The 18595-nt window shown below is 45.4% G+C and overlaps 1 protein-coding gene across 1 annotated transcript; it reads right to left on the reverse strand.

Moving 5' to 3' along the window:
• Positions 1–10330: 10330 nt before the first annotated feature.
• Positions 10331–15896, reverse strand: LOC123157868 (very-long-chain 3-oxoacyl-CoA reductase 1). The gene is made up of 4 exons (XM_044576058.1): positions 15481–15896; positions 15100–15388; positions 14938–15007; positions 10331–10871 (listed from the first exon to the last, which is right to left on the reverse strand). The coding sequence occupies exons 1-4, from the start codon at positions 15830–15832 to the stop codon at positions 10569–10571; spliced, it is 1014 nt and encodes a 337-aa protein (XP_044431993.1). The 5' UTR covers positions 15833–15896; the 3' UTR covers positions 10331–10568.
• Between the last annotated feature and the right edge of the window lie 2699 nt (positions 15897–18595).

Genomic DNA, 18595 nt, shown 5'->3' on the forward strand with positions numbered 1-18595 from the left:
ATTTGGCTACAACTAGTCTGAATACACGTCCTCATATAACATATCAAGGATGCACCATCTTACCAGATTAACCATTCAACTTACCCATGCAGTGTGGGAAGAAAGAAGTATTGGGACTGCGTATCCAAGCATTTGATGTCATGGACTCCTTTATACAACCTTGTAAGCGAAAAAGAAGTTGCAGTGTGCCTGTACAAAGAACTAGCGTAAGTTTAGTTACCTACTTCTCGGAATTTTAGTTAGCCACTTATTGCAAAGTTGTTCAATTACGTTGCTTGGCTTAATTTAGTTTGCTACTGATTACATAATGGCACAGCCTGTTAATCATATTGTAGACTGCGCCTATCTATGTGTTTGATACTTACTATTAAGAATTACATGTTTGCCTTAACTTAAATATCTACTTGTTTGTTTAACTGCTTTGCTGCTGCAACAACGGGTTACAATGATGTTAATAACTACTCCCTCCGTCCCATAATATAGGACGTTTTTTGACACTAGCATAGTGTTAAAAAACATCTTACATTATGGGATGGATGGAGTACTTTTCAGCATCCAATTGAAACTCTTTAATTCCTTGTTTGTTTAACTGGTTTGCTGTTATAACTCCCAGTTGAGATGTTTTGCTAACTTCAACTTTTCTGAATCCAATCGGAACTTTTATGGCAAAACAGGTTAGCACAGGATCAAAGAGCGAGGTCCCCATGGACGTTGCATCATCCCACAGTAGTGGCACCGGCCCAATCGTGCATTATGAATTGCCAACTGCTGATGCTCTAGAGGCTAAACTAGTGGTAGAAAGAGATTCTGCTTCTGCACTTAGAGATGAAGTTGACATGTTGAGAAAGCAAATAGCACAATCACAAGCAGTACTCAAGACAACCATTAAATATTTGGTGGATTTCAAAACAAAGCAAGCTGAGACTGACCAGATTGTTAAGGTCCTGAAGGAAAAAAGGAAATTAAATTTCTACTTGGTAAATCATAGGTGAAATGTTCTTTCCATAGTTGAATAACCTTTGTGTTGTCTGTTCATGTAATCAATCAAACCATTTGTTTTACAGATTATGTAATAATTGTTTTTTTTGTTTTTTGGTTTGTAATTTTATTTGAGCACAAGTCTGTATTAATTGATAAGACTCAGAGACATTTCATTTGGATTGTTGTGCCAGACCTACAAATATGCCAATCGGGCTGAATGTGCATTCAGCAATAGTAGTAGTATAGATGGACCATAAGTGGCACGCATTGGAAAGGGCCAAGATGCTAGCTAAAAAAAGATGTTGTTGTAGCCAAAAAAAAGTACAGCGGCCTGGCTTATGTATGTTAGTTGATATTATTGATCCATATACTCTATAAGTGTTTATATGTCTGTTAGTTCTGTACATTCTTGGTTGATTGACTCAGTATTTGAATCTTGATACATCGCTTGTGTACATATCTAAATGGGAGTACACATTATGCTGCGTGTGACATTTGAGTTGGACATGAAGTGTTCCAAATATTCGAATTCACCTTAAACTGGATACTAGTTTCTGAATTTGAGTATCGGCATTTGTAAACCATATTCATATATGACAGTGGAATACATCTTTGTCGTCCTTTTGAAGATATATAAAAACACATAGAATGATTTATAAAGATTCATATAGGAATACAAAATGGATTCGAATTTAGTTGCCAGGGTAAACATGGATGCTTATTGTCCCAAAATTCGAAAGAAGCAGCAAAATGTCCACTCCCACGCCAGCTGCCGAAGCCAAGTGTTTGGGAGATGAAAATTACTATCTACCCATTACACGGACAATCCATCGGCCCGATTTCCACTGCTCATAGGGGTAGGTTAGTAACTTCAATTAGACGTGACACGACCGCCTCTAAGCCCATTCCGATACGGTGGGCGTCAAACATGGGCGGCAAAACACATTTGATTCAAGCTCGTCCGAAAGACCTCTGTTTCTCCCCCCATTCCCCATTCATACACGGTGGGCGGCAAAACAAACTCGACTCGGCCGAAATCGATGTAGGCAAATATTTTCAATAGGGGCAGGTTTGTAACTTCACTCAGACGTGACACAACCGCCCTACCTGTCAGCCCCATTCATACACCGTCGGCGCCAACCACCCTCTCCTCGCCCAAAATCGCTCTGGGCAAATATTGGTGAGATGCGAGATTACCGTCCTATCCCCAACCGACGAGACGTCCAAATTTTAAACGGGGGCTAAGTTCGTAACTTTCCCATATTTCAGACAGGCGCGTCCCAAAAACATGGTTCCCCGTACCTCTCCCTCCATTTTCCCATTCATACACCTTCCATGCTAGAACACCCCATCCCCACACCAGCCTCCGTCCGCCACCCCATCCATCTCCGCCGTCCTCCAGCACATCCATCGCCACCGTCCTCCACCATGTCGGAGCGCCTACCAAGACCACGTCGTCCACTGCTAGAGATGGACGTTTCTCATCCACAGCGACGTACCAATAGCCTTGCATTGTGTCCTCTCGCTTCATCGGCGCCGTCGTCCTCTTTGCTGGGGCCGCTCACACGACCTTCTCTTCCACCACAATGGGACTTATCCCCCGATGCACCCGTCTACCGTCGCAGATCTGCTTCAACGCCACCGACAGCCATCGCACCCCCGATGCCTACACGGCGCCGCAAGAGAGGTGGTACTTCATATCTCCTCAACTTTTTGATCTCAACCAGAAAATAGATCTTAACTTGGTTACTCTACTTTCTTTTCAGCTCTTAGAATTTAGTTCTTAGTTCGAAGCAAACAATGGATGCTAAATATCATTTCTCTGGTTTGCAGCTTCAAATCTGCCATGGCACAGCCATAATACGGTTTAATTGATCGTGCTTAGGGTTTAATTGATCATGTTGGTTCCGTGGTGGTTTCTTTAATAGAAATCAGAGGGGAAACCCTCTTTTGCTAAAAAAAATATGCTTAGAGTTTCCCCCTTTTATGATCACTATAAGATCAGAATACGTGCTTCGTGTCATAATAACACTGCTCCACGCATCAAGCTAAACAAGCTTAGATGTTCAAATACGAATCTGATATTATTAAAACAGAGTTGTTTAATTGGTCAGCAAAATGTTCCTAAATTAGTTTCAAAAATGCATGTTCGCCGCTCGGGTGTGTATCTCTACAGGGTGCCTACGGTGGGCCGGCCCACCCTGGGATTTTGGGTCGTCCCAAGCCCCGATTCCCCTATGTTCTGTTGCGCGCTTCCGATCTCTACTCGCCCCCAGCCGCCTGCCTCGCCGGCGACTTGCCGTCCCCGGACGGCATGACTCTAGGAGGAGACGCCGGACTAACAGGAGGCCAGGAGCCGCTCGCCCAACAGCGTCACCGCTGTCCGGGCGCGCAGCCGTGCCTACCTTCCCAGTCCGCTCAGGGCTCAGGCGTGCAGCACCCACCAAGCCAACCCGATTTATCCTGAGATACGTCCTCAACACTCAGCAGCCACTCCTCATCACCCATTTTCTAATTGATTCATTACTCATTAGGCAGGACTGTCATTAGGGTTTGTTGTGTGCTCAGTGCTACCAACACTTAATAGTTCAGATTTATTTCGGTAATCTTTAGTACCTCTAAAGTTCACAGGGTTTTAAAATTTCGGCCCTCAGAACAGAAACTAGTCATTTTGGATTGTTGGTCGTAGTGACATTGACCCAGATTACTACTGCAAGCCAGGTTTGTTGACAATTTTACTTGTATTTCTTACTCATTTGATATAATATCCAATTATTCACGTCGATTAGTTGCAAACAATAAGTGCTAGACAAACTTCTTCATTCAGATTTTGGAAGGTCTCTTACTGCCGTTACAATTCTGCATATTTGTCCTAATAAGCTCACAAGTAAATGATTGATTCACTACATCTATGCTTGCCTTGTCATATTTGTTGTCAATATTCTTTTAGGGTGGACCACCCTGTTTCTAAATACTGGAACCGTATACCTGAGTGAATAGTATTTCTCTATGTGATCTCTTCCATCATGTGTGGGTAAGGAACACTACATTGTATAGAAAGAAAGTGTCATTTCTAGCTTTTACATAGGTTTCGATCTTTTACATGGAATACAATCTGCCTACTTGCTTTGTGTCGCACTACCAACACTCCACCCTTGAAGCTAAACATTACGCCACTCATAATTGCTTAGTTTATTTGTTCAAATACGAATTTCATATGATTCTAATGTTCCTACTTCAGTTTTGAAATGTGAGCCTGCCTGTTATAGATACATAAGGGGTTTGTATTTCTGTGTGTGGTCTGGTCAGCACGGTTGGGGAGGTGAACTTTGCATATGCAGGGGTTTATAGGGAGACACTCTCCGAGTTGAATTCGCAATGCATTCCATAGATAATCTGACTATTTTTTATGTTTTCATGAATCTCATATTCTGAACAACATCATAATGATTATGAGCTTGCGCGCATGAAAAGAATAAACAGAACAATGCCATGGCTGTCAAACTTGGCATTAAGGGACTGAAATCAAGTCTGGATGCAATGCAATGCAAACGCTCTCCACCTACAGATTCATGCTCGGAATATGATCCTAACAGTGATTCTGGGCTAGAGGGAGACCTAAGTCAATGTAGCTCTCTAGTGGAGGAGTCAGAGGAAGATACCATATCTTATTCACCCATCAAGGTACTTGCTCTAACTTTCCAAGGTTACATTGCTCGCACATATCTTGCAACTGATTCTTTGCATTGCTTCTACTTTGTTGAACTGCCATTAGCTTAGTTTACACATCGTGTATGTGAATATGCCCTGCCTATCCATTTTCAGTACATATTCCATCTGTCATCATACCATATTTATCCATTCAAATGTTGTTCTTGTGTATCAGACGTTCAAAAGGAAGAGGGCGATTGCTGACCGTGGAGGAGCACAAGCAAAGTATTTGGAAAAGGTAGTGGCACCTGATAAATCAAATAGCCCATTAGGTGTAGTTGCAATATCACCTGACCCACAAAATACCCCAACTCTAGCAGACTCTAGCCCTACTACACTGGTCATTTCTGATGCCCCAACTCAGCAGACCCCAACTGCAGCAAACAGTATGATTATGCCAGTTGACATAGCACCAGTTGTACGACGCAAAACCCCCATTCCAGCAAAGAGTACACCAAATCCAGTTGCCAAATCCCTTTTCGAACCAGAGAGAGACCCAATTGCAGCAAATAGGACCCCTGTTTCATTTCTTCGCAGTTTAGAAGATGAAGCTTATGTTGTTGTCAGGAACTTTGTGCGCATCTTTCCTTCATGCAAAGATTATACCGCAGACACAGAACAATTTACAGTCTTCCTCCGCAACTTATGTGTAAGTAATGTACTAATGTTATTCATGGTCATTACTGCATATGTTTCTGCTGACAGAAGACACAAGATTTCATTCTTTTAAATAGGCGAGGAGCAAACTGGATTGTGATGACGAGCAAGAGTTGGTTGCGCTTTTCAAGCACTCGTTGATGAAGTATCGTTCCTACCTGACGCAAGCGCACTTCGATGGCAAGCCTCTGAACGAAATTTCTGTAAAGTCTCCGGTGCTACATTTATCCGATGGTGACTGGAATAATCTTGTTACACATTGATCTCGGCTGCAGCGTAAGGTACTGCCTATGATATCACATCACAATCTAAACTACATTTCTGCATTTGCCTTAATGCCTCACTTGTATGAAAACTGTTAGCAAAAGAACATTCGTTCTCAAGGGACCATAGAATCTCGCAACTATACTGCACGCTGCATTGCTCTTGTGAGTACCTCTTGCCCTGTATGACCATACTTACTTTCATAGCTATTTGATTATGTAGCATCACTGCACATGTTAGCCTCGTAATCATCCATTTGGTGGACATTATAAGATCCGTATGGACTCTTACACAAATTTAGAATCAACCCAATGCTTTTGAAGAGGTTTAGCTCTGCAGTCCTCTTGTAAGGACTGAATGTGGTCTATCACTGTACTTACATTAACAGCTATTCCCTCCGTCCCATAATATAAGAACGTTTTGTATAGTACACCAGTGTTCAAAACACTCTTGTATTATGGGAAGAGCGATTGGTTCATTTTGTAGCATTCTGCATCTTATCTCCCTCGCCCACCATTTACTAAAAAAGATCATATCTATATTTAATCTTACCAACAAGTAGAATACATAGACAATGCCAGTGCAGAAGTGTAGCCCATTGCTCTTGTCAGTACATTTTGTCCTGTAACGCTTGTACTTCTAAGGATTGGTAGTTGATTATGTAGCATCAATCTGCATCTTATATTCATTATCCTCTATCCCTTCCAGTATTATCAAATCTATAATTACTCTCTACAAAATGTAGAGTACAGGCAATGCTTATAAAGAAGATTATGTGCTGAAATTCTTGAGTTATCATTCCCTTGACATGGAGAAGGGCATTATAAAGCTGGTGTTAACTGTTAATGTAAGTCAGTCCTTCTAAAGCCTTTATCCTCAACTGCTGTTTAATTTGCTCATACTCCCTATTGTTTACTGCTGTTTAGTTTGCTGTTTCTACCAAAATGCATGTTCGTAAGAACCGTAAGTTCTAAGTTTTACTTGTAAAACCAAATTTCTTATCCATACCATGCACATTACTTAATACTCCCTATATGTATGCTTGGTTTTGTGGATCTATAATCTAGTGTGTGGTGAAACAGCCCACGTTTGCACCTTGTCATCTCCTGTTTTATCTTACTGATGTGGCTGATGATATCAACAACATGCCATGCACATTATCCAAAATAGATACAATGATTTTCTTTGCCCTTCATCTATGCTTGTTATATATGTTGACATGGTAATCCAGTAGTGTGGTGAAGCTCCCCGCATTATGAACAATGCCAAATTATGCTATTGATATTTTGAACTTACTCTTTATTTTCTAATTTTAAATTGGATAGAACTGACAGAACAGTTATCATCTTTGTTTATACACATGCAAAACCTGTCATCTCTCTGCTTTGTTTCAGGGTGATATGCCTGATGGCATGCACAAGTCTGCTAAAGGTTGTGAGACAAACCCAACATATATTGCAGCAAAGAAGGCAAAACATCTTGAAGATAGCGAGACAACCCCAAAGTCTTGTCTTGATGCAGTGTTCAAGTTACTTGAGACTAACAGTCAGACAAGCTCACAGAATTCGTTGTCTGAATCAGTTCGACTTCTTCAGTCCTAAGTTCTAGCAGAAAGGCATTCTGCAACTCAACTTCGACTTGAAGTCCTATCTCTAAGAAAGATTGCGGAGAACACCAATGAGAACCTCATCGCTAAACAGCTACACCTGGAAGCTATGACCAACATGCTAGGCCAGTCTCACAGCCTTGCTCAGCAGCTTGCTCAGCAGTTCCCCTGCAAGGCTAACCTTTCTTGAACTGTCTTGGAAGTGGTCTCAGTTCAGTATTATTTTGTTACGCTGCAATGGTGCCCTGTTTTTATAATCTGCTTCTTCATTGCGCTTTATGATCACTGATGGCGAACTTCTATGCCCAGTGGTAAATCCTTTATTGTATAGTGTAGGTTTATTCTTAGTTACTATGTCGTAATTTCTTTATTGTATAGAGTAGGTTTGTTCTTAATTCCTAAAAGTTACTGCCATCATTCGCTATCTGAAAAAAATCAGATGTAGTCGACTGGGTTGAAACATTCGATAACGGGCCAGGTTTTTAGCGGGCCACAACTGGGCCGTCCTGCGTCTTTCTTGGGCCCGAATGATTGGGGCCTTCACACATTGCGCCGGGCCCAAACTTACACCGGCCTATTGTCGGCCCAACGCTTAGTTTGGCCCAGGTAGCGTTGGCCCATTAACAGGTTAAATATTGTACTGGCCTGTTACGGCCGAGATGAAACCACGGGCCTTTAGCAGTCCAAAATGCATGTTGGGCCTCAATTTTCACTAGTCGTCGACGGGCCTTCAGCAGGCCGAAATGTAGACCGGGTCGTTATGGGCCCAGTTAGCTCACGGGCCGTTACCAGGCCGAAACATATATCAGGCCTTAGTTGGCCCACTGATATCATGGGCCTTTAAGAGGCCGAAAGCTTAGTACACGCATCAACGGGCCGAATTACGCGTCAGGCCTTTAACAGGCCCAAAGTCACGTTGGGCTTAACTATTGCCACCATTAGCACGGGCCGTTAGTGGGCCCGATGTCCCGTCGGCCAATATATGGCCCATGGGCAGCACGGGCCATTCCCAGGCCGAAAGTCACACCGGGCTGAAATGGGCCCATGTCTACATCAGGCCTCTAACAGGCCGAAAATCACTAGGTTGTAGTTGGGCCCGAATATTCGGCGAACAATTAACAGGCGAGATCTGTCTTCGGGTCGTAAATGGGCCCAAATATTGGGCGAACAATTAACGGGTCAGATCTGGCTTCGGGCCGTAAATGGGCCCAAATATTGGGCAAACAATTAACGGGCCAGATCTGGTTTCAGACTGTAATGGGCCTTTATTAAGCAGGTCGTTATTGGGCTGGCCCACTAGTACCTGATTAAGTTCTACGGGCCTTTGACTGGGCCGGCCTTTTTAACCTATATGGGCCTCTGTTGGGCCCAGCCACGTGTCGACGTACCATAGGCATGTCTCCTCCAATGGTCGGGCGACATCTGGCCCACTGACGGGCTGACAGGTGTTCCCTTCGGCCAATCAGAATTTTACACGTGGATATTTCCCATTGGTCGGGGCTGTTAACGGGTTATCGATCCAAAATCCGATCCGATAGCTTAACGGCGTTCCGTTACGGTGGATGCCACGTGTCGGTCACCCTTGACGAAAGCATTTCTGTGACGCGCGATTTATCGTCATGGAAGTGAACACTTCCGTGATGATAATTTTGGTAATGTCATGGAACACTTCTACGACAGTACAGGTATGACTATCTTGATTCTGTCATAAATTTGTCATGGATGTACATGCATGACAAAAAACACGACCTACTGTGACAAACACGTATTATCACGGAAGTGTATTTTTTTTGTAGTGTCCACAATATTAAACAAAAAGAGTATGAAAATTCATTGCATGACGAAGCAAATCATAGCGATTTGATATTACGAATTTTGATATATTTACAAATTTGATCAAACTTAAAAGGTTTGACTTAAAAAAAGTAATACATCTTATATTTTAAAACAGTGTTTCTTTAAGAATTCCAACGACACCAACGATGCAGCAGAAGTGCGCCTAACCCTTCTAGTATTGTTGTAAACTCTAGTATCTATGTACATTAAAATTAAACCTATCTATCTCACTAGCTAGATCCATATCATCCACATATATATCTCGATCGATCCATATCAAAAAGATTAATTATCACATATAATTGATATGCATACCTATATAGCATTAATTCAAGCTAACCTAAACTAGAATCCATTATGAAGATTATCGTATGCCTATATGAAATATTCGTACTTACATATGACAAAACTTAATTAGTAGGAAAAAAAGATAAATGGAAGATCTCTCACCTCGAGCAATGTGGTTTCTCTCGACCGCTGGCGTCGGGTTTGGTGGTGGAGGTGCGGCCGGCGTTGAGCTCGGGGCAGGTGGCGGCGAAGGAGGAAGGTATTTGTAGGCGAGGGGAGGATTGTCGAGGTAGGTGAACGACGATTGTGGGCCTTATGCCTGCATTGGCGGTGGTATTGGAATCCGGACGATCATGACATCGGCGTTGTGTGTGAACAACCGTCTGCCGGCATGCAGTATGCCGCGTGTGTCGTTGAAGGCACACGACATACACGCATGGCCTACTGCTTACGTATGAACCCGTCACGGCGCTGTGAACTGTGACAAGCACGACCACGTGGCACCGCTATTCACCGTGCGGGCCTCTAAAACACTCGGCTTTAACCCCCTAATGCCGAGAGTTTTTGAGGGGTGTCACGCCGTACGTGGCAGTATGTTGAGGCACATGTCAAAGTGCACCGCAGCGTTCACACATAGTGTAGAGTGGCGTAAGCTGAGTTGTCGATAATTTACACTCGACTATCGAGAAATACAAAGCAAAATATGTTTTTCGTGTAGTGATCTATGGATAGCAAGAAGAACACATGATCATCGTCAAACTCGCATGCAGTTTCAGTGACTCCGGTACTCAGTAGCCAGCATGACTGTGTACATGTGGTGTATGTGATATTTAGGAAAGGCAAGTGCTTCTTTAAGAAATACTAGCAGTGTTATTGTCCAAGAAAAAGAAACCGTAAGAAAAGGCAGTGCTCTCCGATAGTTTTTTTGGCAAAACGAAAAATAATCATTTTTAAAAAAAAGGGATGACCCCAAGGCTCTGCATCAGGGAGAATCAACTACCTTTTCCTAAACACTTGTGCAACATTTGCATTGTACGGCTCTTTGTCAAACAGTAAATGTTGAATGCAACTAATTAACGAACGGTGAAGGTGCGGTACGTGGACAAATAATTGCATGTCCTCTGCAAAATACGCTTACATGATTCACTTAATTGGGAGTTCAGTAATTCGAACACCAGAACGCGCGGTCTGTGGAACAGACACATCGTACAAGAACACCAGGAATTCACTTGAGAGTTGTTGGCACGCCGGCGCGACGTCTCGGCGCCCTCTGAGCCACCGCTCTGTGCTGCAGGTGCTCGCGCATGCGGAGCCAGTCGTGGACGAAGTCCGGCAGGACGGTGGCGAGGCACCACAGGAGCTGGTGGCCGAGGTTGGGGGCGCAGAGGGGCGGGCCGTGGCCGATCCAGCGCACCGCCGCACGCGCGTACGCGTCGGGCGTCGGCGCGATGAGGAGCATAAAGAGGCGCCCGGCCCGCCCGCTCTCCGCCAGAATCGAGACCATCCTGGTCGCCACGTAGAACGGAGCCTGCACGAGATAAAGTTAGCGAGAGCGCATTTATGCACAGAATGCAAGTATGACAATGCACCGCGTTATTCTTTTTTTTTTAAGTTCAAAGAATGTCAGAAGCCACAGATGTACACCTCCGTAAAGAAATGTAAGAGATCTACACACTCTTTTATTTCTTTATAGGAGCACTTGAGGACATGTAAAAGATTCTTCTACCATTTTTACTCAAAAATCAGTGTGTTAACTTGAATTTTGAAAAATATTTGCTTCCTTGTATTCTATCAACCCCATATTGTTTGCTTGCAATGTTATAGGCATCTTCTACAATGTTGTCATCATGTCTCTTTATTTATTTGCTTATAACTATCTTAGGGCATGTACAATGGGGGCAGCACCTTGATGCTGCCCCAGCTGCCAACGCGGTGCTGCCCCAGCTGCCAACGCTGCATCACTGGACCACACTTAATTTTTCTTTCCTAGCTCTCTCTCTTACTTTACCAGTGGGCCTTCACACATGCAGCACATTGCTCCCTCCACTTTTGAGCGAGGCGACGGACTCCTCTGCAAGAGACCGTTTTACTCTGTGCCTCTCGCCGGCGCCGGCGCAGGTCCGCCTCGTCTCCAGTGGCCCTAGGGCCATGGAAGCGCAGTGGATCATGGCAAGGGCCGGCGGGAGGGCTCCGTTTTTAGTCATTTTTTTAATCTTGTTAGGGTTTGTGTTCTACTCAGGAAGGCGAGACGACGGCGGCTCCCTGAAGATGGAATAAAGGTCTCTACGCCTAGCCCCCGTTCCGGCGGTGCGTCTAGCATTGTTGGTGGCCGTGTGGAGGTGTGTCTCCGACAGATCTATCTTTGATGGATTTGCTCGGATCTCGTGGTTGTTCGTCTATGTTCGTGTGTCTTCGGTTTGGATCCTTCCGATCTACGTTATTTTTCATCAGCGGCTGTTGCTGTTCAGGGGTGTTGGTCCTATGGGGCCTTAGCACGACGACTTCCCGATTGTCTACTACAACAAGTTGTGCCCGCCTGCGGTGATGGAGGGGTGATGACGGCGGCGCGCCTTCGACTCGCTTCAGTGCTTGTAGTCGTCGCTAGGTGGTCTACGGATCTGGATGTAATTTTTATTTCTGGTGTTCGTTGTACTGCCATGATTGAAGATGAATAGATTGAAAGTTTTTCCGAAAAAAAAGAGACCGTTTTACTCTGACAACACTACTTTTTCTCTCTCTCTCTCTTCCACATCGGATGTTTATCTGACATGGATCGGTGGAGCAGCTGTCCACGTTGTAGCATAATTCATGCCCTTAGTGATGTCTCATAAAGACCTATGTCAGTTCTACTTTCTCCTATTGCTCCTAATTTCAGATCTCTTTAATATGTATTTTAAACTCTTTCTTGTCCTTTGGAGTGACATATTCTGTATTTTTTATAATATATACTTTATATTTTAGTAGTCTATCGATTATCAAAGTCTAGCCCAGAATACGAAGGGGCCCAATAAACCCAGACAGAGGTAGTAGATTTTTTATTCCAATAGTTTATACGTACCTCTCCAATAATATGGATTTCTTCTAGTCATTGGACAATCATCTCTATATAGGGAAATAATCCAGGGCCTCATTGATTCACATAATTGCTGAAACACAAGAATAAAAAAGCACATGAATAGAGTGTCATGACATTCATGATTTTATGATCGTTTGATTTTATGCAGGAAAAACATTTGTTTCTTCACATAAGTTCGGAGTGGATGTAAATTTTCCTACAAAATGTAGTACCCTTTTTTTCTAGAATACACATAACCATCCATATCATACATTTACAAAAGCATTTTAAAGTACTGATTTTTTTGCCATGACTTCCATGAATGTCATTTCATCATGTAAATTAGCAGGCACTCAAAACATCTGCGAAAGTTTTCACAAAAAATAATTCAGATTTATTTTCCATTTTTTGAATTTAACTATTCACCCTGAGTTCAAATGAGCTCAGGATTAGAAAGGGACTTTGTGGAGTATCTACTCCCTAGCTCAAATGCTCCCTGATGGACAATAAAAAAAGTAAACAAATCAAAAAATAGTTTTTTTGCCAAACTTCGACAAATGTTTTGTTTGCCTGCAACAATTTTTCATGAAATGACATTCATGGAAATTGTGGCAAAAAAACAAAACAAATCGGTGTTCCAAAAATGCTCTTTACAAAAGCATTGTGGAGTACTGATTTTGTTTTTTGCCATGACTTCCACAAATTTCATTTCATGATGAAAATTAGCAGGCACTCAAAGCATTTCTCAAAGTTGGCATCACAAAAAAATGATTCTTTTTCATTTTTACCCTTTTTTTTGACCCGAGCTCAAATGAGCTCGGAAGAACCGATTCCAACTCCCTGTATGTGAACGAGCGATCGAGCGACCCCCGCTCCTTCCCCCACCCCTGCATCGCCAACCCTAGGTGACACGGGGGGAAACCACACCGCCGGCCTCCGCCCCACCACCCCACATCCTCTCCCTCCCGCCGCCGCCAGAGGTCCCGTCGGGCAAAGCCTGGGCGGCGACTGCGGCGGCGGGGCCTTCTCCCTCGCGCGCGGCGTCCACATTCTCTACTAGCGACGGCGGCGCATGGCTCGGCGGCGATTCAACAGCGTGGCGCAACGGGATCCCGGCGGAGAGCATGGGCCGGCGGCGATAGCGGAGGCGCGGCCTCTCCGCGGCGGATGCGCCCCTGTTACTGCGGCCAGGAGCTCCGATCTCGCGCGGCCCAGATGGGATTGGGCGGGCCGGCGGATCTGGGCCGTGGCTACAGGCAGACCCGGTGGAGCCTGACGGCGCCTGCTGCTCGGCACCATGGTGGTGCCGGCGGTCGGCCAGGCGACGGCGGGCTGGATCCTCACCGTCTAGCCCCTTTTTTGGTGGTGGTGAGACGGTGGTATGCGCCTCCCGCTCCGCCGACAGCATCCTGGCTCGCCTCTCGTCGGCGGTGAGGTCAAGCTGGCTCCTTGCTGTTCATGGGCGTTGGGGTCGATGGCAGGGCTGGGCTAAAGCCCTGCATGAAGCGGACGACAGCGACGCCCGTGGGCGCCGTCACCTCCTTGGAGGCGTCGTCATGGCACTGCCCGTTCTTCCCCGCCTCGAGCACCAGGGAAACCCTAGGTCCGGCCTTCGGATCGGGCGACGGCGGTGCGGCTGCGTTGTTTCCCTCTTGAAGGCGTCGCTTTGGTGGCTCGAGAGCCCTTGATACTAGTTGGAGTCGGTGTTGTCTGCCGCTGAGGGCGTGGGCTTCCAAGGTGCTATGTACATCGTCCTATGCGCCTCTTGGTCGACGCCCCCCACCCCCCGGTCGGTTTGGTCCCGCCGTCCACTCGCCGACTCTTAGGCGCTACGGGCGGACGGTGCGTTAGCTTGTGCCTTCTTGGAGTGGAATCGATTAGATGTTCTCATCTTCGGTCGTGATGCGGCTTTGTAGCTCGGTGTACCCCCTCTTCGACATTCATGGCGGGAGGTCGTGCAAGAAGAGTCTTTTGTTGTTTGGCAGGTGTGGGTTGTGTTGTAATCCGTGTGGCGTCGTGTTTGTATCTTGTAGCTTCTTGGCGTTGTCTCGACCATCTTTGGTCTCTTCTTCTATGATATTGATACACCTCCCAGGGTGTATCCTTGACACAAATGAGCTCGGAATTAGAAGGAGACTTTCGGGGTGAAGAGACCCGTCCAGGATTTACAATGCGGGCGTTAGGCCCGAAACACTACAAGAAAAAAAGAACAACTAGTCACTAATACGGTAATACCCCACCTACACAAGCTCTCAAGCCTACCTCCCACCGCTCCACCGAACAGACCTGCAGACTGTCAGCTTTTCCCGTTCTCTTCTACCGTAGCAATGACGAAATATAAATCATACGGATTACAATATTCGAACTAAAACCACGACGAGTAAATTGGAATGGAGGGAGTATGATCGAACAACGAACGTGTATGAAAAGTTCATAAGAATTAGAATCCTCCAATTTTTGCATGGAAATCCATTGAATCAAAGGGACTCTCAGATGAAGCTAACTATGCGTCGAACATGTAACGGGCAATATATATTACCTGGCATTGCACATCGATCCCTTCGCTTCTGTACTCAACGTAAAGGCTCCTGGAGAACTGCGCAACATACCTGTTGGGAATGAACCACTCTCACAGTCTCGCCTGTGAGCCCACAGGAATTAAATTTGCTCGACCGAAATGCTCCGGTTGTGTAAGACATACCGTTTGGTGGCGGCGTACATGGTGTAGAGGGGGAAGGAGGGGATGGCCTCCGACGAGGCTGAGCCCATGTTGACGACGGCGCCCCTGCCCCGCTCCACCATCCCGGGCAGCACCGCGGCGGTCACCTCCGTCACCGCCCACAGGTTCACCCGCATCAACCTCACACAAGCCTCCACGTCGGCCTCGCGCAGGTACACCGCGCCCGGCTTCGCCACCCCGGCGTTGTTCACCAGCACTCCCACGTCCAGCCCCGCCACGGCCTCTCGGAGCCGCCGCAGCGCCTCGTCACCTGCCGGCGGCGCCCATAATGAGAGTGATGAAGCGACTCGTTGCTATTTGCTCCTATGCCGAGCTTGAGCAGTACAGTAGAAGTTTAATTACCTTGGGCGGTGGAAACGAGCGAGAGGTCGAACACCACGGTCTTGGTCTGCACGGCGTGGTGAGATCTGATGGTGTTGGAGATCTCCCGGAGATTGTCGGCGTCGAGGTCGACGAGCACGAGGTTGAGGCCTCGACTGGCAAGCTCCAGAGCGACGGACCGGCCGATGCCGGACGTCGGGCCGGTGACAACGGCCCAGGCGCCGTAGCGGCGGCGGAGGTCCTTCGGCCGGCGTAAGCAGAGCGCGAGGTAGGCGAGGAGCCGGAACGAGACTGCAGAGGCGTAAAGGGTGCCGAGGAAGGCCAACGAGAGGAACCATGCTGGCGCCGCCGGCTCTTGCCGGAGGAATGACATCCTCTTGCCGTCTCACCTTTTTCTTTTTGACACCTCGCCGTCCTCTCTCTTATTACACAGCGTGCATTTACCACGGCTGGTCTGCTGCCAACTACCAGCTGGCTACGATGTGCACTTGGAAGTACTCCGTTTGAAAACGATGGAACACATCTCCAATGCAGTTGTTTGTTAACGGTTGAAAAACCAAAACAATTATATGAAAACGATTGCAATATTTAATTGTATGAAACATGAATATAATATAAGTGAAATAATAGATGGAGTGGTGGCAGGTGGCTGCGGCGGCCTCATACCCGGCAGGCGTACTGGTTGAGGAGTGCGCCAGACTGGTGGGTGCCATATAACCGGCATGCGTTCTGGTTGGGACCTCATGTCTTAAATGTTAGGTTTGTCTGCGATGTTTGTTTGGTATTAGGCCCAGAGTATCATCATCCCTTCATCAACTAGATAGGAGTAGCGACAGATGTTGTTTAGACGGTGACTTTAGTCTTACTATTGTATGACTTTGTAAGGTCTTGTGTGAATAAATAATAAAGTGGCTGCATGCATTGTCCAGATGCAGAGGCCGGGGGTCCTCCTCCTTTTCTAAAAACATATAAGTGAAATAACGTAATATATTGTAAATCTGTAAGAACATATTATATATTGTATTTCATTCGTAAAATATATATATATTATATATTGTATTTATTTATTGTTTAGTCAAAAAATATTTGAATAATAATTGGCATAATATGGGGGTGGCTAGGTATCGGGTGACTAATTATGTAATTTGGGTCAGTCATTTTCTGTGACAACCACTAAAGAATGAAGGGTTAAATTTGTGACCTGCACAGGGCGACACCCGTCATTAAAATTAAAATCATCGATATATGACTGATTATTGTGACTGGTTATCTACATTAAAATTAAACCTATCTATCTCACTAGCTAGATCCATATCATCCACATATATATCTCGATCAATCCGTATCAAAAAGATTAATTATCATATATAATTGATCTGCGTACCTATATATCATTAATTCAAGCTAACCTAAACTAGAATCCATTGTGAAGACTATCGTATGCCTATATGAAATAATCATACTTACATATGACAAAACTTAATTAGTAGGAAAAAAGGATAAATGGAAGATCTCTCACCTCGGGCAATGTGGTTTCTCTCGACCGCTGGCGTCAGGCTTGGTGGTGGAGGCGCGGCCGGCGTCGACCTCGGGGCAGGTAGCGGAGGAGGTTCGTATTTGTAGGCGAGGTAGGTGAATGACAATTGTGGGCGTTATGTGTGCATTAATGGTGGTATCGGAATCCAGACGATCATACCACCGGCATTGCGTGTGAACAACCGTCTGCCAGCATGCATTATGCCGTGTGTGTGTGTGTTGTTGAAGGCACACGGCGTACACGCATGTCCCACGGATTATGTACGACCCCATCACGGCGTTGTGAATTGCAATGACCACGACCACGTGGCACCTCTATTCATCGTGCGGCCCTCTAAAACACTCGGCTTTAACCCCTGAAGGCCGAGAGTTTTTGAGGGGTGTCACGCCGTATGTGGCAGTACACTGAGGCACATGTCAAAGTGCACTGCGGGTTTACACACGGTGTACAGTGGCGTAAGCCAAGTGACCAATTTACACTAACACTACTAGGAAAACCCTAGCAATAGGGTGGGTATTTTGCCTATCAGTAGCGCGGGACGACGCGCTACTGATAAGGCGCTACAGCTAACGTGTAGCAGGAGTGCCTGTCGTCCCATGCTACTGCTATACATGGCTAGCAGTAGCGCGCTCTAGTGCAGAGTGCTGTTGCTAATATCTGCGGCGCTTTTTAGCAGGAAGCGCTACTGGTAAGAGAGCGCTACTGCTAACTTTGTTCCCCTCGCTACTGCTAGTTTTATTAGTTTCTGTTTTTTTCTACATATTTGTTTTGTATTTGAATGGGCTTTATACAATAATCTTTAGCATATCATACACATACAAATGTAATCATAGCATATACATACAAATAGTCTCATCAAATCATGTCCTCATTATAATCATCATCCAACACAAAGTGGTCTCTCGTCATCATCTCAAAAATAGCGATACAAGTCTCGATTACTTGCAACTACATCGTCATCCATCTAAACAATGATGTACGTGAGAAGAGCTATCACTTTGAGTGAGAGCAGAACTATGCAGTTTCGTATCCCTCTCTCGCATTAGCGTGAACCTAAACTAACTACTGGCTGTCGCTCGGAAACCGGAAACCGGTACACTTGGACTTGACATTCCGGCCACTCGTTGTATACTCCTGGCGTAGCACTTCTTCGCCATCGATGATCTATACACCTACATCGTCACATGAGTCGATGATATACAACATATATAGTTGAGCAACAGAAAGAGACAGACTTGGCAAAAATAGAAGCAACATATCATAAGCATAAATAACAAAGTTCATCGTACCCAAAATGCCCTAACTAGAGTGATCTTCGCTAGTCGAGGAGGAGGGTTTAATTACATCACAAATAAAGTTTCGTCATGTATAACTCAAAGTTTTGTCATACATATAGTATGGACTAAACGGACACATTGTCATATATCGACAATCACTCCAACATGTCATGCCATCCATCCAAGTCAGGGAGATAGTCCCCAAGCTTAGTGAAAGGCTTCAGGTCGAGATGCTGAGTGGCTACGCATGTTCGGACGTCTTCCCGCGACATTTGTCCTTCTTCGTAGAACATCCCTATTTTTCCGACGACCTCCTTCATGA

The sequence above is a fragment of the Triticum aestivum genome, chromosome 7B, assembly GCF_018294505.1.
Source record: "Triticum aestivum cultivar Chinese Spring chromosome 7B, IWGSC CS RefSeq v2.1, whole genome shotgun sequence".
Taxonomy (NCBI): Eukaryota; Viridiplantae; Streptophyta; class Magnoliopsida; order Poales; family Poaceae; genus Triticum; species Triticum aestivum.